General features: G+C 48.5%; 1 protein-coding gene across 1 annotated transcript in view; it reads left to right on the top strand.

Annotated features, from left to right (window-relative positions):
• The window catches only part of CSMD1 (CUB and Sushi multiple domains 1), a 1,409,269-nt gene that overhangs the window by 1,380,305 nt on the left and 9,219 nt on the right, over positions 1–19,745 (top strand). Inside the window, exons 56-66 of the mRNA XM_057697717.1 lie at positions 946–1,119; positions 1,851–2,033; positions 6,143–6,319; positions 6,914–7,093; positions 9,287–9,460; positions 9,660–9,833; positions 11,080–11,153; positions 12,807–12,918; positions 14,419–14,598; positions 15,844–15,888; positions 18,702–18,863. Coding sequence (XP_057553700.1) covers positions 946–1,119; positions 1,851–2,033; positions 6,143–6,319; positions 6,914–7,093; positions 9,287–9,460; positions 9,660–9,833; positions 11,080–11,153; positions 12,807–12,918; positions 14,419–14,598; positions 15,844–15,888; positions 18,702–18,863 — 1,635 coding nt within the window. The remainder of the gene's footprint in view (positions 1–945; positions 1,120–1,850; positions 2,034–6,142; positions 6,320–6,913; positions 7,094–9,286; positions 9,461–9,659; positions 9,834–11,079; positions 11,154–12,806; positions 12,919–14,418; positions 14,599–15,843; positions 15,889–18,701; positions 18,864–19,745) is intronic.

The following is a 19,745-nucleotide window of genomic DNA, read 5'->3' as shown; positions in this document are numbered from 1 at the left end:
AACTCTTGTTCTCCGATGAGTGGCTGTCCGTGTAAGACGGACTCCGAGAGGCTCGCGCGCGTCGGGATGGGCGATGCCCTCCAGGCGTTAGAGCTGGCGCGCTGGCGGGCGTCGCTGTGGGGAGGCAGTTTCTCAGGCTGTGAAATCAGCAGACCTTGGATACTTCTTGGCAGCCTGAGTTCAGGTAGCTGTTTGCACGTGGTGTAAAATTTGTCCACAGTTAACCCTAAGTCTGGACTTTATAGAAAGGGAGAGATGTCTTTACCATCCGGTGATCATCTGGATTCCAGAACTTTCCTTTTTGAGGGATACTTATGATTAGATGATGGGCCTTATTTGGTATAATTTTAAAGAAATGAATGGAATTCATTAATAGGAAAAGTTAATCAATAGTTTATTATTATTTTTTTTACTTAAACATTTTAGATTGCCACCTGTTCAAGTTAAAATTGTTAGAATGGTCTCTCCAGACCCGGGAAATGGAAGAGAAGGCAGTGTTGTCCCCACACAGGCGTGACTGTTGTACTGGCTGAGATGTCGTGGAAGCGTTGCGGTGGATTTCTAACATTCTAACATGTCTGTGTCACAGTGCTTATTTAGGAGACAGTTAAGGGCAGGTGGAAAAAAATTAGGTAGAGTGACTTTCTTTTTGAAAACCTAAATGTCAGTTTCTACCTTAAGCAAACCTGCCTTAACTTAATAAGAAACAAAAACTTCATTGACAGACCCTTTCCCGGTCTTCAGCAGCATGACTCTTCAGGGTAGAGGGAGAGTTGTCTGGAAATTGGCATTTCTCACCCGTAGGGCACTGCAGGCGTGTGCAGGGTATTTCGGGTGTTTCATTAGCAGGTGACGATTGCATGAGTCCCTGAGGGACACTGACCAGTGCAGAGCAGCTTAACCGGAACGCTGCACTCACTGGTCTTTTTTGATGTTTTTCGGAAGTCATATCGTGTGGACACCCAGGGGTCCCCGCCAACGCCCTCCTAGCTGGAGACCTGTTTACCTTCGGGGCCGTGGTTCGCTACGCGTGCGAAGGGAGCCGCCGTCTCGTGGGCAGCAGCAGCAGAACCTGCCAGGAGGACAGTCGCTGGAGCGGCGCCCTGCCCCACTGCACAGGTGGGCACGCGGCGCCCAGCGCGTCCCCCCAGACGCTGGGCCGCGGGACTGTTCCGTTCCAGCCAGACACACACTTATGACACACGGTCAGCATCTCCTCTTCACTCCCTGTAACCACCTGTCGCAGCACGTCTCCTGCTGGAGGCTCCCTGGCGCCCCGAGGGGGACGCTTGCTCACCTTGACTCAGTGTGCCCCCGTTTTCTCTCCCCTTCTGTGTTTCCTCTCAGTTCTTCCACATCTTTCCTGTCTCTGTCATCACAATCACATCCAGCCTGTGTGAAAAACATAATCACCGTAGTCCTCCTGTGAGTATTTCGTCACAGACAAAATAAAACTCAGTGAATCGGCACATCAGCGCAAAGCCCCTTGTCCGGGTTTCTTTGCTTCCGGGTACACTCCCCCACCCCGCCCGCGGGCACCTCACCAGCACTCCCAGCGCACACTCACCGGCCCCGCTGCTTATTTCCTCTAAAGAACATCAGCGAGGGTCACGACCGCGTTTTGATAAGCTGTTTTGATATTAGTGACACAGAAACAATTTCTTAGAGTCCTCCGTTTTTGTGCTGGAATACAGAAAATCTTTCTCACGAGATTTCCAGGATGCTGTATAACTGTAACCGTGTCTGATACCCATTTACCTAAAGTTTCATTCTCTTTAAATGTAACAGCCCTGTTTTAAAGGCGTCTAAGAGCATCGTATATTATTGCCGTATGTGTTTGTGCTCCGTAGGGAATACTCCTGGATTCTGCGGTGACCCAGGGACCCCAGCTCATGGGTCTCGGCTTGGAGATGAGTTTAAGGCCAAGAGCCTGCTCCGCTTCTCCTGTGAAATGGGCTACCACCTGCGGGGCTCGGCCGAGCGGACGTGCCTGCTCAACGGGTCGTGGTCAGGACTGCAGCCCGTGTGCGAGGGTAAGTTCCAGCCTGAACGTCAGCGTTTCAGACTGAAACCGTATAACTCACTCTAAACGTGACCAATAACATTCCACAAAAATCCTACAGGTTTACACTGTTTCTACAGTTAACCTATTTCCCCCCCCAAACATATAAGAGAATCATCAAAAAAGCACAACTGGGCAAATGGAGGTACCCTGACTGTTCAATAGGTCATCTGACACCGTCCTTACCCTTTGAAAGTCCACGTCGTCTCCTGAGGACAGTCTCTGTGTGGCTTTGCAGTGTTTTGTGGCAGTGTTTTTTGCATGTATGGTCCAGAAGTATTTGAACAGTATGAAAATTAAATAGAACTTCCAGTTCAATACATGACATATTAAATGATAGTAGGCCCACCTTCTTACCTAGACAACTATGACACAACAACGCACGAGACAATTATGTGAGTTAGGAAACAGCAGACAGGGCGTGACTGTGTTCCTCGGGAGAAACTAAGTCAACGAGGTAGCTCCATAAGCCCTCTTGCTGGGAAGCTGGGAAGCAGAACCTGGGTGGAGCAGTGGCTTGGTGGGTGATGCAGCAGAAATGGTTCTAGGCCAGTGACGTGGAACGTGCAGAAACGGGGACCCAAGAACGGGAAGCCCCTGAATCCTGCAGGGTGTGCACAGGATGACTTGGCCGAGGGCGGGGCCGCAAGCTCGCGTGAGGCTCCACGACGCAGAGCCCTTCTGCGGTGGCGGAAGTCGCACCGTGCTGAGAGACGCCGGAGAAAGCCCTGAGACCCAGCCAGTCAGAGCGTTTGCTGTACACTCTAGAGAGCCCGTGTGTTGTGAGTAGGTACCACTCCCTAAAATAAGGGGAGCAGGCTAGAACTCACAGCACATCATGTCAGGACTCAGACTGCATAGTTCTCTGCTAGCAAAGAGTAAAACTGATGACAAGACCCAAAAGATCTATAACTAATTTACAAGCCCACCAGAACAAAGCACAACATCTTTTAAAGGAATGACATGCTCCATGCAATGGTCCACTCACATGGTCCAGCACAGAATAAAAAATTACTCAGAACCATATGGCCTGTAGTCAAACCAACCAGCCAAGCCACCAAATAGCAAAGTAAACAGATAGCAGAAATAGAATCTGATCCTGAGGTGACCCAAATGTTGAAACCCACACACAGGGATGTAAATGAGCTATTAAAAATATGTTCAAGACTTAAAGGAAATTGAATCGTAAACAGGGAATCTCAACAGAAAAATGAAAATACTATAAGAAAATCAAATGGAAACTCTGGAAATGAAAAATACATTATATGATATAAGACGTTTTCTGGATCAACTTAGCAGATTAAAAATGTCGGATAAAGGTTGGTGAAAATTATCGAATCTGAAAAACAGAAGGAAAAAAAGATGGAGAAAAAGAAACACCCAGCACAATAATTTTCTGTTGGATAATATCAAGCAGTTTAATGTATTTGTAATTGAGGTTCTAGAAGAAAAAGGAGAGAGAAATGGTGCCGAAAATTATTTGGAAAAATACTGCTTAAAAGTTAACCAAATTGGACTTCCTAGGTAGTGCAGTGGTTAAGAACCCGCCTGCCAATGCAAGGGACAGAGGTTCGATCCCTGCTCCAGGAAGATCCCACGTGCCCTGGAGCAACTAAGCTCGTGCGCTACAATTATTGAGCCTGTGCTCTAGAGCCCATGAGCCACAAGTATTGAGCCCATGTGCCGCAACTACTGAAGCATCCCTGGAGCCCATGCTCCGCAACAAGAGAAGCAACTGCAATGAGGAGCCCGTGCACCACAAGGCAGAGTAGCCCCCGTTCACGGCAACTAGAGAAAGCCCGTGCGCAGCAACAAAGACCCAATGCAGCCAATTAATTAATTAATTAATTTTAAAAAAAGGTAACCAAATTTGGTGGGGAAATGCAGCTCCCAAAGGCTCAACACGCTTCCCTTAGATACCTTCTGTCCTATTAGGGTGGTCATTCACTTGGGACTGTATATTCTATATCCAGTTTACCTCAAGCACTTTAGTTTCTTACAAATTTAAAAAGTCAAAAAACTAAAGCAGTTGAGAATGAATAATGTTTTCCATAGAAATCTCATTTTGTTGCTGGTATATGACACTATGAGTTCCATTCCAGCAAAATATAAAGGAATTCATTTATTTAATTAGGAGAGCTTAATTGGATTTCACTTCATGATGTACCTCACTCAGACTTTGCAAAGTGCTCTTTAAATAGCATTTAGTTTATCAAAAGTTGGAAATTCAAAGGGTTCCCATAAAATCCTTATAAACTTGGCCCTTAAAATCTGTATACAGGAAGAAGTTGAATTACTAAAATATGTCAGTACTGAAAGTATTTCTCAAATATGCAGTGCCCCCGCAAACTGGCTGCTTACAGACTGCATTTTAGAGAAATCATGGAAGTTGCATGAGTAATAGTATATGTGACACTTCATAAAACAACAAGTGACGGGCAGGACATGTGCCTAACTCTCCTTCCCACCCCCCCACACACTTAAAAATCTTAAAACTTTTTGGAGAATATATTGCTTTATATTTTTTCCTCATTTGTTATCATAGGCCATATCTTTGGGGCACATATTCTTTTTTGTAGAAAGTGGGGTTATCAGCGACTTTTTCATTGCCACCGAGGTTAGCCATGACCTATATATTCAATCCCATAGGTGAGTTCACCTGCCTCCTGATAAGTTACCTTCTCTGGATATGTTAAAAACGTTAGCTCCTGATGGACATTTCAATAAATTGTAAAGAGGACAAGTCATGAATCACAAAAGAAAAATATTTTAAAAATACTTCAACATCAAAGAACTTAAATTTATAATATATTTTCATCACTTTAAGCCATGTTTTCTTTTGTTAGCAATCTAGTCTTTTAATCACAGGCTCATTGACTTCACTTTTTAAGTGGATGTATCTTACCAAGTTGCCTAAATATAGCTACATCGTTGGGGTTAAAATCGATCAGTTATGTCTGCCGTGGGCACAGGCGTAGAAGCACCAGCATGTGTGCTTTCATTTGTCAAACAAGACCCAGTCCAACCTGAGAGGATGTGCATTTTTAAACGTAAAATGATGGGGAATTCCCTAAAATTCCATTATAGTGGCTTTTATTTTGCGATCTGTTTTCTTTTGTATTTTTAAGAAGAATGTGTCTGTTCTCAAGGCTAGGTTTGAAAGTGGAACAACTAAAATAGGCAAGAGTATTTGTAGATATTTTGGTCATTCTCAGAAAAAGCAGTCATGAGACATTCTTGCTATTCAAATTCACATTCTTTGTGTGTCTGCCTGTTGTGCATTGCTGTGGGAGGCTAAGGAAGAAAAAGAACCATCTTCATGGAAAATGAGTTAAGTAAAAAAGGCAAAAAGCCTGTCGTGGATTAGAATCATCACCTGGATACACACCCAGCAGCTGCGGAGGTTCCTTGTTCGCTGACGAAGGGACACACACAACGAATGCTCAGGGTGCAGACCTGTTACCCTGCCCGGCGTTGGCCGCGGCCTTCACGCCTGTACACGGCATCGCGGCGTCTGGAGAGAGGCTTAGGCTGCAGCCCTTCCAAAGCCAGTTTACACAGCTGCCCTTGGACTGGGGGACCCTGAGGAGACCGTTTTACAGAACAGTTTAGGTGTAGTCATTCATGTTCCTCAGGCATCCCTTCTTTTTTTCAAATGCATTATCCTGGAGATGGAAAATGAGGCCGGATCTGCCCCAATGTCTCTAACTCAGCTGCTGCGTGAGGGGAGACAGCCCTGAGTTGCTGATATCATGTGGATCCTTTAAAAGATCATAATTGTATTGTTTGTTATAAACATGTTACGTCTCAAACCACCGTGGTTTTGAATTTTCAGTGCTTTAACTCATCTTTTAATGTGTTTTGAAGCAATGGATTTTGGAAGACGTGTGACGTGCGCATTTGTAACTCACCCTTAAAAGAATGGCCAGAGTCTTAAAGGAGAATATGTATTAAATGCTCCCCGTGGTTATACGTGCGATGATTGAATACCCGTGCAGCCTCTTCCCCCGATGGCCTCTGGCTGCTCCAGGGTGTCCCGTGGTAACGATCCCTCCGCACCGCCCGTTTTGTCCCCCGTAGCCGTGTCCTGCGGGAACCCGGGGACGCCGGCCCACGGCGCGATCGTCAGCAGCGACGGGGTCCTGTTCTCCAGCTCCGTGGTCTACGCCTGCTGGGACGGGTACAGGACCTCGGGGCTGACCACGCGACACTGCACCGCCAACGGCACCTGGACGGGCACGGCCCCCGACTGCACGCGTGAGTGGCCCGCCGTCCTGGCGGAACCCGGGGCATCGCGTGATGTCCGCTTGACGGAGGAAAATCAGTGGGTTTCATAGAGTGTTGTGCTGATTGTTTGACTCCTGGGGAAGAGAGGATTCTATCGTGTCACACCTGCGCGTGATGTTGTGCGCGTATTAAGCACATCTGTAGCTTTCTTCACTTTCTTAGGGACGTGGTGGAAACCGCTTTGCCGGTTGGGTTGAATGTTGTAAAACTGAGGTCAGAACAGTCCAGGTTGGCTCTCTCTGCAGCCCAGTCCGTCTGCCTGGGTCTCTGCGCGCAGCCTGTGCCTCTGTCCTTGACTCTGTGGTGAGACTGCACATCACAGCTGCTCAGGACGGGGCACGGGCGCCGGGGTCCTCCGCCCGGCCGACCGCAGGCGCGACAGAAGCAGGCGGTTCCGCACCGGCGGCTGCGGCCCGCCGGCCGGTGACAGCGTCCCGCGGGGAGGGTGGCGGCGGCGGCCGCAGGGGCTCTGACGGCCGCTTGCGGAGAGCCTGGCGCGGGGACCCGGCTGAGCCGCTCCCGCGACCCCCGCTCCCTGACCCTTCTCTCTCCTCCGCTTGCCAGTGATAAGCTGTGGGGACCCGGGCGCCCCGGCAAATGGCATCCAGTTCGGGACGGATTTCACCTTCAACAAGACAGTCAGCTACCAGTGCGACCCCGGCTACGTCCTGGAGCCCGCCACGCGCGCCGCCATCCGCTGCACGCGAGCCAGTACCTGGGATCCCAGCAAACCCGCCTGCCGAGGTGTGTGCCGCGGCGTCCGCGCGTGCCCCTCGCGTGCAGCCGTGCCTGCTGAGCTGCGCCCCGTTTCCCTCCGCGAGCTCCCGCGCAGGCCTGTGTGCGAGGCCTTCTTGTACGCTGTTCGCAAATCCCGCCTCACTTCATTTTCTTAACCCTGCGACCTCAGGTTTACGGACGGGGGACTGACGCACGCGTTGTAGGAAAGGCTCAGGGTCACGGTCGGGGCGTGGAGACGCCCGCTCTGGTGCCAGGGCGGCTCCCTCGTGTGTGTGTGCGGCGGAGCCCGCCTCGCTCCCTCCGGGCGACTGTGGCCGTGTTAGGTCCGTGGCGGGTGCGAGGGGGCTGTGACCACGGCAGGCGGAGTCAGCTCGGGGGGGAGCCAGCCATCCAGCGAGGCACAGCGGGGGCAGCGGCTGGTGGCGCCGTGGCGCTCCGCGGGCTTCGCAGGCCGCGCGCTGGGCCGACGCCACGGACACGGGCGAGGCTCGGACGGGGGAGCGGGGCGGGCGGGCGGCGTCCGCGGGGCCCGGGGGGCCGGGGGCGGGGGCAGCAGGGCCGCGTGTGCCGCTCGGGACCCCGCAGCGCTCCGGAGGGCGCCCGCCCGCCGGGCCAGAGCGGCAGGGGGCCGTGGGGGCGGCGGGGACGGCGCGCGGCTCGGCCGTGCGCTCCTCTGCGTCCGCCGAGCCGCAGAGGCGGACCGTGCGTTGGGAGGCGGAGCCGCGGGACGCCTTGGTGAGGAAGGGGCCGTCGCCAGAGGGCCCTGGAGGGCGGGCGGGCTTGGGCAGACACAGCCCCTCCCGAGGCCCGGGCGGGCCCGCGGGCCGAGCGCGGTGCCTCCTCCCTTCGGGCCGGCGGTCCTCGGTGCCTCCCGGTGTCCTCCCCCGAGAGCGTGAGGACCGCGGCGCCACCTCCCCTTCCGCCGCGGCTCCTGACCCGCCGCTGTGACACAGCAGGCGCCGCGTGGCCCTTAGGGACGCCCACGCGGCCGCGCTGGGGCAGCTCCAGGCCCGCGGGCTTGCCCATGGCCCTTGGCCCTGGACACCCGGGCCCCGGGACGGCGCAGAGGTCTGTGCGGACCTGTGTCCCTCGGCCCAGCATCCGTCGCGCGAATCACGTGTTCGCGGCCGACCAGGCCCTTGCGGACGGGACCTCTCCCTCCGGACTGTCCTCCCGCCGGCCGCCCTTGCCCTCCCCTCCGTGGCACCGTCTTTGTTCCCACCTGGGGCCCTGTCACTTGACAGCCCCTCTGTCTGGAGCCATGTTCCCCCCACCTTCACATAGAGATGGTCTAGAAATATCTGCTGAGTAGGCGGAGAGACGGTCCCGGGGCCAGAGCAGGGCCCGTTTCCAGCTTCTGGGTGCGCACCTGTGGTTCGGTGTGGTTTTCTCACGTGTGAAGGCTGAGCACCTGTGAGAAACTGCAGGTGACAAAATACAGGTGAGTCTTCTCTCCTGCTGCCTTCTGCTCCCTGGACGGTTGTCGGCAGACCTCCTCCCACGTGAAAACTCTGGGAGCTCTTGGATCTCCGGGGAAGCTTGTAGTCAGGGCATCTGAGGAAAATGGCGTAGCGGGGGAGGTGGACGCCAGCACCAGCTGGGGAGTCACTCGTGAGAACCGCCCCCAGACGGTGACAAAAAACACTGGCAGGCGGTTTCCTGCAGAGTCTTCTTCAACCACGCAAGCAGGGGTGTTTCATTCTTCAGCAAACGGATCAACAAGCTATAGCTTTTGGAAATTATATGCTAGCATTACATAAAGAAAAAAATACAGATAGAGGGAGACATTCTTACCATCTGTATGTATAAACTCACAAGTTCGTACTCATGACATAGGACCATGTTATGATTGGATTTGTCTCTGGGAACCCACATAAAAGGACATAAATTGAACAGCAGTCTCTCTTTCTTGGTCTTATACATGTTGAGACTGTCATGTTTAATCCCATTTTCCTTTACGGTGTGATATGTTTGACTTTGCTTTGCTTTTATGGATTTGATCTACAATAATGAAGAAATAGTGGAGAAAACTCATTCTTTTGATTTACGGTCTTCCTCAATAGTTCTTCTGTTAAAAAACCCAGCTCTTTGTAGATGTCATTTGAAATACAGGTAAAATTAAACTGTGGGTCACTGCGCGTGACGGACGGTTGTGGTGGAAACTCTAGGATGTTGAACCCGTGTGTTCTCTGGAAACAGCTGTCACGTGTGGCCCGCCTCCTCCGGTTCAGGACGGGAACGTGGAAGGAACGGACTTCCGCTGGGGCGCCAGCGTGAGCTACAGCTGCGCCCAGGGCTTCCAGCTCTCTCACCCCGCCATCCTCTCCTGCGAAGGCCGTGGCGTGTGGAAGGGAGAGGTGCCCCAGTGCCTGCGTGAGTCCTCCGGGGGACCGGCTCCCGCCATCAGCATGCACACCCTCCCATTACGGTCTGGGCCACGTCATGATGTGTAAAAAGGGCAGGTTTTGTCCTTCCCATCATTTGTTGCTTTAATAGTGATGCCTAGAGATTTAACGGAAACTAGTTAAGCAAGGTTAATAGGCTAACCTAATCCTCTCGGTTGTCTCTGCAGCTGTGTTCTGTGGCGACCCGGGCACCCCCGCCGAGGGGCGGCTTAGTGGCAAAAGCTTCACCTACAGATCTGAAGTCTTCTTCCAGTGCAAGTCTCCCTTCATCCTGGTGGGGTCGTCACGGAGAACCTGCCAAGCGGACGGCACGTGGAGTGGCTCACAGCCCACCTGCATCGGTACCGCTGGCAGGACAGCCCTGAGGGGCTTGGGGATGCGGGCATCTCATTCTAGAAGCGGACCCTTTGTGGGCACATAGATCACATTCTCAGGGATGATGCTCTGCTAGCACTCGTCAGCTACGCTGGTGGGCAGCCTTCTTTAAATCGTGCCAGCTGATCTGGGAGATCACGTTACAGCCACTTAAAAACCGCCCCCAGACTCTATTCCCTCACTCCAGCACCTCCGTCTCCTGCCCATGACGGCCTTTAGGGGAAAGCGCGCTGTGCTGTGACCCCGGAGGCCCCAGCCGCTGCTCTGCTGCCTCCCTCAGTGCCCCGTCAGGGACAGAGACCGGCACCTCTGCCCTCTGCTCCAGCCCCTCCCTGCAGACTCCAGGTGACGCCGGGCTCTCTCTGCCGGCCCAGCTCTCCTGAGCACAGGATGCGGAACAGACAGCTAATGATTTACATCCTAGGTTGTTTTCTAAGAACTTAAACGATACCTACTTAAAAATAAAGACGGTGTTAGACACAATTTCATTGAAGCATTGCTTTTCCTAAATGTTTACTGCCATTTGGTTTAGACTATTGCCTCGCTGTAGCTATTTCTGAAAAACTGAAAACAATTTTTTTCCTTCAGAGGTTAGTTTCTCTTGAAAACATACTTTAAAAAAAAAAAAGTTATCTACTTTGTTTTTCCCCTAGCAGTAGAGAGCAGCCAGAGTAAAGCGGCAGAGCTCGTTGATGGCTGAAGTACTACATTTTTTGTGAAAAATATCACTGTTGATCTACTATATGCTTCTATTGTGAAGCATTAAGCATATTCCTCATTTTGAAATCGTGAAGAGAAGTAATTCAAGACATTTGGAGTAATGTAATCTACCACCAAAGGAGACGGTGATGGATTAAATCCTTAAAAAAGATCGTAATGGATAATTATTGAAGATTATATATTATTAACCAACCAATAAGTCAGTAGAGAAAAATTAAACCAGAGAATGGAAAAGAATGTGCTCATTCTGATATAGAAAATAATATACAGAGCAACTTAGAGTCTGACAAAGCACTAAAAATTAATAGTAAAGAAAATGTCTGACGAAAAGACAAAAATAGCAATTTAATTTTTAACTTTTGTGCAAAACATCTTGCACATCTGTCAAAACACAATTTCCTGAATTTTGTAAGACCTTTTCATAAAAATGGTAGAACTCCTATAATAACCATATCTGGTTCTCTGATTTTTGTTTTTCATGGTGAATCTCAGACCCTGCTCACAACACCTGCCCAGACCCTGGTACCCCGCAGTTTGGAATTCAGAATAGCTCGAGAGGATATGAGGTAATTCCATTTGTATGTTACTATGTTTTTCTCCAAGTTAAAATGCAATTGGTACTTAAACATGTGTGTGTGTGTTTATGTACCATATCTGATTCACGTTGTAATTTCCGAAATTAAATCCATTCAGAGAGGATTTCTGCTTGTTAACTGTCAAAATTGGGATAACGGTATGTACCTTACACAGCACTACTTGCTGGATTACTTTCTATTTGAAAGCATATTTCTTTGTCTCCTGAAATGACACAGCAAGTCTCAAACCGGGGGGACTTGATACTGAAGAGCAACACGTAAAAAGACCCCGTTTTGTGATCTGGCAGAGCAGGTGAATCCTGTTACCTTCTAGAGACGGAAACGGGAGAAAAGGCACCCAAGCCCCGGAGTCGAAGGCTCCTCTTCTCCACGTGAGCGCGCGTAGCTCTGAGAGCAGTCAGCTCACTCCATATCGCCTCTGAAATAAAAAGTACATGAACACTGATAGTAACACAAACATTGGAGAAATACCTGAACATGGGAAGCGACGAAGCTTGAAATACGAGGTTTCAACCACCTCAAGCGACCCAGGGACTGCAGGCGTCTCTGATCAGGTGGTTTTGGAAACCAGAGCTACATATGCCCGCTGCTGCCAGGTCAGAGACCCCCTTAATGTCGAGGGAAGCCTCTTCCTGCAGCCACTTCCGTCTGTTTCTCCTGAAACTTAACATGTTCTCATTTGTTCGGCCCCTTCCTGACGGCCTCCGTACACTCTGCCGAGAGCGGCCGCTCCGGTGCCCGTAGGGGAAGTCCAGTGCATTTTGTACTGGGTCTCACATACGGCCTTAAAGCCTTAGCTCACATTTTCAGGCCTGTGTGATAGGTGATGCCAGGTAAGGCCAAATGTGTCACAGGACTGGAAAATACTACCTGCGGGTCTCAGTCTCACTAACTCACCATGAGAAACCCAAGTTTTGTCGCCTCGGTTTCCGCAGCTCCTAACTGGCCAGTGCATGGCCTGCAGTAAGTAACCCTTTACAGCGACGGCATCTGTAGCGGGGTCCTGTCATCTGTTGTAAGAAGCTAATTGGGGGTAAATCCCTTACTCCCCTCGTGACAAGACAGTTTCACTATCATGGATAATAGGTTGCACCCAAGGCAAGATTTACTAATAACTTAAAAACACAGGTACCATATTTTAAAGAGCTGACCGAGACCATCAGAGGAATAATTTTGAAGGATTCTATGCTAGAGCCCTTATCTGTTTCCAGGCCAGTTCCCAGAAGTGCTGAAGTCATTCGCTAATAAACACCAATTGCTTAAAATAGGACTAGCAGGAAAAAACAAACAAGCAAACCAACAGAAAAGGAAAAGGGAAAAAAAATTATCACAAACTGAAGAGAGGTAAGGCTGAAACGAGAGAGAAAAGGCCTCCTTCCAGCACCCAGTAACCTGCCCCTTCAGTGGTCACGGTTTACAGTATCTGAGGCCTCACAGGGTCCACTGTGCTGTGTGTGAGGCCTCAACCCACACTTCACGTGTGCACCTTGATTCAAACCATGCCGGACGTCAAGGGGAAAACCCACCGGGGCACCTGACCCTGGAACGACCTTTCCCACCCGACTGGTCCGTCAGGAGTGTGTCCCTGTCGCCTCTGACACCAGTGCTGGGTCTCCCCTCCAGGTTGGAAGCATGGTGTTTTTCCGGTGCAGAAAAGGTTACCACGTTCAAGGCTCTACAACGCGAACGTGCCTGGCAAACCTGACGTGGAGCGGCATCCAGACCGAGTGCATCCGTAAGTGCGGCGGCTGCCCGCGGCCCACAGGGCCCGGTCTGCTCTCCCGCGGCCGGGAGGGTCTGCCTTCCAGGGGAACCATGAGGAACTCATCTCTGTTGGTTTGACTGTTCGCATGTCCCTAAGCCCGTGTGTCTCAACCCTTGAGTCCCTGCAGCCAGGAGCAGCAGCACCTGGGTTTCCGCTGAAACTCGAATCTTCAGCCTGGGTCCCACCCAGACCTGCAGGATCCCAGGCCCTGGGGCCGGGGGGGAGGGCGGAACGTGGAGCAGGGAGGGGTGCAGTCTGGAGCTCCCAGGCCCTCCAGGTGATACCGAGGCACTGAAGTCTGAGACATTGCCCCAAGGCAAAGGCTGGTGAATAACACTGTAGTTAACACGGAGAGAAGACCTACTAGCTGTTATTCTCCTAGTGTGTCCACCTCGGGCTATTAAAGATCACGTGATACGTCATAGAGATGTTTAAAGTGTTCTTTTTGGGTCTGTATGAATCGATCCTCCAAATAGCTATTTAGGATCAAGTTTTATTCTATGACGTAATCGAGAATGAGGAGAAACGTTGTAGGAATGGTTGTAATCAACTTTTCATCCTCTGCCACTTTAGAGCAACACGGCACTCTTCCTAGGTTAGACATCAAGGCAGCGCAGTGTCAGGAAAAAATGCTTTAGTAACGTGTAAGCTGCGACGTTTGTGTACTTGTGTATCAGTATTAGCAGACGGATATTTACTTCAAAGCTGTCATCTCTATTCGAAGTCTCTACTCAGATTATGTGTGTGGATGTTGTATAGAGAGATGTTATACATACATGCTTATATGTGTGTAAGTGTATACGTGTGTGTGTGTGTGTGTGTAGCTTGCTAGCATTAGGTCTTCATTACCTTGAAAGTTTGCTGAATTGCAAAATATTACAATACGTAAAATGATTGCATTCATGATTTTAATAATATAAACTTATTTTATAATAATCAGCCCAGTCCTTTATTTGAGACATAAATGTGCAATTTATAAAGAATAAGTTATTTGAGTTCTAAGCAACCTTATTTACTCTTAAATGATATTTTAAGGTAATGAGAATCTCTATTTCAATTAATTTTCTAAACACACATTGAATTTTGACCAAAATTATTCAACTGAGCAGTAAATTTTCTAGTTGCCATTGGACAAAAATTAAAGGATATTTTAAAATACACATTAATCTGTATGTGTTTAAAGAACTTCTCTTTTAAGGAAATTTAACATATAATTTATCTTAATAGTATGTGAGAAGTGTTCATTTTAAAGCTATGATTTCTATTCTAAATTTCTACACATAATTAATTACATACACATATGTGTAGAGAAGGAGATAGATAGATAGATAGCGTGTAGATAGATAGGTGATAGATGATAGATAGGTGATAGACAGATAGATAGATAGATTCCCAGTGTTTTTGCTGTGTTTCCTTAGACACACATGCTAAGGCCACAACGGACTACTAATGGACTCAATCCCCTTTCAGCTCACGCCTGCCGCCAGCCCGAAACGCCGGCCCACGCAGACGTGAGAGCCATCGACCTCCCCACCTTTGGTTACACTTTAGTGTACACCTGCCATCCTGGATTCTTCCTCGCAGGGGGATCGGAGCACCGGACGTGTAAAGCAGATATGAAATGGACAGGGAAGTCGCCTGTCTGTAAAAGTAAGTCCCTGGTGAGATGTGAAAGTGGGTCCCTGCAGAGCAAGGATGAGTGCAGCTGACTGCCAAGCTAGTGTCCAGGTTTAAGACCCACAAGCGATAGCATCTTGGAAGCGATGTCCGTCACTCTAACCGAATCTGTGCTTAATGTGTGTGAGCTGTGTGTAGTCGGTGTTGGATACCCTGGTGGAAGAAGCTAAGGAGATATGCAGATTTCAGTATTTGCAAATCACACTTTAAGCCAAAGAGAAAAGCATTATGAGTTAAAAGGAAAATATGCTGTATATTTTTGGAAAATGTATTTTTTAATGAAAACGGGCAAATATCACCAAATATGGGTGAATGTATAAAATTAAGTCTGTTATTTTTGAGACTATAAGCTGTTTGGTGGTTGAATATACGTTTATGTGTTCTCGACATGGGTTCTGCTTTTTAAAGTTACCAAAGCAATCAATCATGCATTGATGACTCACAAATTTGCGTATTTACAAATGAGAGTGATCACGGAGGCAGATTTGATAGCAGCGAAACTTTCAGGTTCTCCACCAAACCCGCTTAGGTGTGCAGTGAGGACTAAGCACAGACAGAGATCACGGACTATGGCAAAACCCGTGCCTTTAGCTTGAGTTCCCTCGAGCCTGTGTGTAGTTCTCAAGTTAGGAATTAGGACACTTGTTTCTCTTGCCCCTCCCTCTCAGAAATGGCAAAATAACACACTTTAAAAAAGTGATAATGTGAAGTTTGATACAAAACTATAAAAGCGAAGCGTTTATGCGCTACATCTAAGTTGATAGACCAAATGAAACATTCCGCAAGGGAAATGTTTTGATGTTATTCATTTGTTAACTTGTGAGTTCATTGATTGGGGTGGGGACTTGGAAAATTGAGGGGGGTTCTGAAGTCTTAGTAATCTCATATATTCCCTTTCATTGGGGGCAGTATATCCCCAAGAGGAGTGAGAGAAGGGTATAAACACCCCCACTTACAAGGCTCTCTGTTGTAACACACTGAATGGACGTGCACATGTCAGATCCAGAGTGATTTCCACTATGAAACTCAGTTTTCCCACTAAAGCAAAAGATACTCTGCTGTGAATATTTGGGTTTAAAATGGATATGTTTAAGATATCCCTATTTTGTGCATTCAGGAAATCTGGAGAAAGGAACATTGCTTCAATTTGACATTATTTTCAAACTTATTCAAAAATAAATGTTTTTTGAAAATGATAATTTGTCTTTTTACTTGTAGGTAAAGGAGTGAGAGAAGTTAATGAAACAGTTACTAAAACTCCAGGTTTGTATACCAGAACAGTTATAGATTTAAATCAAGTAAAGTGATTTGTTCTCTACTCTGTGCAGTGAAACCAATTTTTAACGTGCAAATTTCTGATTTCATTAATTCATGAACAAGTTAATGTTTCAGTTATTTAAAACACCACGCCTACACAGATTCCTGTTTCTCTCCTATCTGTGGTTTGTTAACGGAGAAACAATACTCAAAAGGAGAACCTTTGCCGTTGTCACACGCTGTTTGATTAAAAGGCACCTTAGGCATTTGTAGGCAGAAATGGACATCAAACATTGACCCAGAATGTGGTATAACGGAGAGCCTTGTAAAGAGGGTTGTGATTCTTTCCTCCGAAGGAGGAAGCAACAGTAAATGACGCGTTGTGACAGCATCCGCTGTGAATTCACGCAGGTCAGATGCGGTGCTGCGTTTCTTCCCCCAAGGGTCTCCATAATCCAGACATCCTCTGCCTCCCAGTACATTAGTTATCGCTTTGTGTTGTGTTGGTACCTTGCTTCACGCATGCCGTAGCAAACGGGAAAGATGCCGTTTTACTTCCTAATGAAGATGTTCATTACTCCAAATCACCTGGCCCATTGTATCTGTGTTATACATTTAGAGAATATTAAAACAATATAGTGTGTCCCCAAATTATAATGTAAGTCAAACTTAAAAAAAAAAATTAACGGAAACAGAAACATTTATAAATGTATAAGGCCCCTTTCCTGGTGTTTTCTTATGCAGGTTTTCACACTGATTTCTTAGACATACAGCTCTGTCCCAGGATACAATGTGGGAAGAGTAGGTGAAAGGCTAGAGTTAAGTCACAGTGCTGGGTTTTGCATTTAATTCTTAGACGAGGTAAAAAGTTCCAACATGGTTAAAGGAACTCATCCAGTGTACACTGTGAAGTATAAGATCTACCTTAAAAATAACCATTCTGGAGTATTCTATGTAAATGTTATTTACAAATCAAATACAGAAATCAGTGCTCTGTCCACCAACATTTTCTTCAGTGGAAGGAAGCACGGTCGGTGGTGGTGGTGTGTTTGTTCTGTTTTTGTTTGCTGGTTTGTTGTGGGTCGTGGAAGGTCTGCAGGCTCTTTTTGAAGCTGCAGACGTTACCGCCAGCATGCCGTGTCCTCTCTGAAGGGAAGCCCTGCTTACATAGGGTTCTTTGTGTAGGGCCACAGTCTAGCACCTCCACTGTTGGTGGTTACATTACACCAGCAACAGGGCAGAGGACAGGGACCCAGAAAGATCAGCTTCCACGTCCCCAGTGGTCACAGCTGGGCACAGACCAGTCACTGGACAGACCCTCTGTGGCCTCCCTCTGCCCAGCAGGTGACCCGCCCTGACCTACCAACGAGAGGGAACTCAGTGCATGGCCCAAACAAGTGCACCCACAGCTTCAGGGATGCACACGTTCTGATTAGGGAAAACGATCTTGGTATTATTTTAAAGGCTGCATGTTTTAGAAAAGGAAGACAAGCCATTCTGGGCTGGCTGATTAAGAGTGGGCCTCAGGCATGCTGCTGGCCATGGGTGGACCTGTTTGGTGTCCCTGACCCATCAGCAACTGTGTCACATGCCTGTGTCACATCCGCTCAAACTTAGGTTTTAGAATTATTATTATTAGGAAGTTGGGTCCATCAAAGCCGTAGGAGGTGATGACATCTGTTCTTCAACTCTGCTGTTGCTGGGACGTGTCTGATAGGGTCGGCCCGTCTGGGAAGACAGGCAAGTGGCCAGTGGGACTCGTAAGAGAAGCACAAACTGGGACCCCGTGCTTTGTCCTCGTCCCCCGTTGCCATAAGTGCATTTGCTAAAACGTGTTCAGGGAGACACGCATCTTTCTTTCCACCTAGGAAGTCCAGCAGTATGTCCTGACCAATTCTACTCACGGCAGGTCTTGTCCAACTAAACGGTTTACACATCTCATGAGGCAAAAAGCAAAGAGTTTTGTGGAGTCACTGATGGAGATTTACATCAATTACCCCGTAAAATTTTATATCAATATTGTAATATTAGCAGGATTTTATACATATTTATTAGCAGAAATGTGAGAAATAAATAATTTTTTTTGTAACTAGTGGAAAGAGAGAATAGCTCAATAGTCTTTGCAAGGACTCCTTTCCCAGATGAACTGCAGTGTTTTAAGACGACTTTCTGCGTTTTGTTTCTGAACTTAAGAGATGTCATTTGACATCATTTCATCTTTCTTAATAACTTAAGCTTTCTTCCCAACACCGGGCTATTTTTTATAAGGAGATTAGAGGAGAAGAGCGTAGATGAGAGACTGGCTCTGCTCACGAAGTAAAGACCTCAGGAAATAAAACATCTCTGTCTTCACAAGCTGGGCCCGTGCGGTCACGGTGCTGCCTTGAAATGCAGGCGTTTTGCGGGCAGGGCTCCTGACCGGTGGTAGCTGGCAGCTCTTCGGCGCCTCCTGTCTTTCCAAAGTGAGCAGACTGGGCATTACATGAAGTATCAGTAGTGATTTTCCAGGTCCGTTCAACCTATTTATTAAGCCTGCTTCCGTCTCACCTAACACGAGCAGTCCCGGTTCACCACACACCCTGGCCGTGATCGGGCGAACAGGTGTGCCGGCATCTGCAGCACCCCTCCGACCAAGGGGCAGACCTGTATTTGCATCTCACAGTCGCGCCCCTGCTCCCGCCCGGGTCGTGTGGGTTTATGCCTGCTGTGCAGGGCACGGAGATAGAGCATCTCTGTCCTTGCCACTGCCACTGTTGTGAGTCTTACTATCTAAGTGTACCCTTTCTGTTGTGCCAACAGTCGTCTGTTCCCCCCCACAGTTCCCTCAGATGTGTTCTTCATCCATTCGGTATGGAAGGGCTACTATGAATACTTAGGGGAAAGGCAGCCTGCAACCCTGACGGTTGACTGGTTCAACGCCACAAGCAGCAAGGTGAACGCGACCTTCACGGAAGCCTCCCAGGGGGAGCTGAAGCTGACAGGTAGGCCCCAGGGGTTTCACTAGCCCAGCCTGAGGTGAGCAGAGGCAGCCCTCCATCCTCTCGCTGAGGGGCGCCTGCGCCCGTGAAGTGCTTAGTAACGGTGCCTTGGCTTTGCACCTGCTGCATCTCACTGGGTCGTCTTGGTAACCACGGCAGGATGGTATTATTTTCTCACTGTAAGGATTACCAAACCAGTACAGAAAAGTGAGTAAGTGTGCTCAGGATTACACACAGATCATATTAAGTCAAAGATGTAAGATGTATGTCCTGACATTCATGTCTCCAAAATTCATTCTTTTGCTGTTCTCTCTCTCTCTTTTTTAACTCATCTGCTCCTGGTGAGTTTTCACTGACGTACCTCAGTGAACAAAGCCACAGCTCTGATTTATACGCCAGACACTGTGCTAAGTGCTTTATATATATTGTCCCTTTCATTGTCACTTCACTCTTGTAAGTATTCTTATTAAACACACTTTTTTTTACTGATTAAAAAAGAGAGACACTCAGGGAAGTTAGGTGGCCTTGCCACGTGGAGAGGACAGAAGTAGGGTTTGAGCTCTGCACCCAGAATCTCAGCAATTAGAATCACAACCACTAAGACACAGAATCACCTTCATGACTGAATCCAGGGCCTTTTGTTTTTTCAATGGATCTCACTTCTTACAACCATGTGTCCTCTTTTATAGACTGATTCCCAAAGGGCTCAGACTCTGAATTATCCGCAAGCCCCAGCCCTGGGTCTGACCCCAAGGGGCCCCCAGATGGCACCCGCGCACCCGCTCACTCATCTCTAGAAAGTATGAGAGCAGGTCAGGACTCTCCCCCATGCCTCACGTCTCACCTTCCTGCTTCCATGAATGGGAAAACATCTAAAAATGGCGC

The sequence above is a fragment of the Hippopotamus amphibius genome, chromosome 10 (genome assembly GCF_030028045.1).
Source record: "Hippopotamus amphibius kiboko isolate mHipAmp2 chromosome 10, mHipAmp2.hap2, whole genome shotgun sequence".
Classification (NCBI taxonomy): domain Eukaryota; kingdom Metazoa; phylum Chordata; class Mammalia; order Artiodactyla; family Hippopotamidae; genus Hippopotamus; species Hippopotamus amphibius.
The sequence above is the reverse complement of the archived record's forward strand: the minus strand, read 5'-3'. Positions and strand labels throughout refer to the sequence as shown.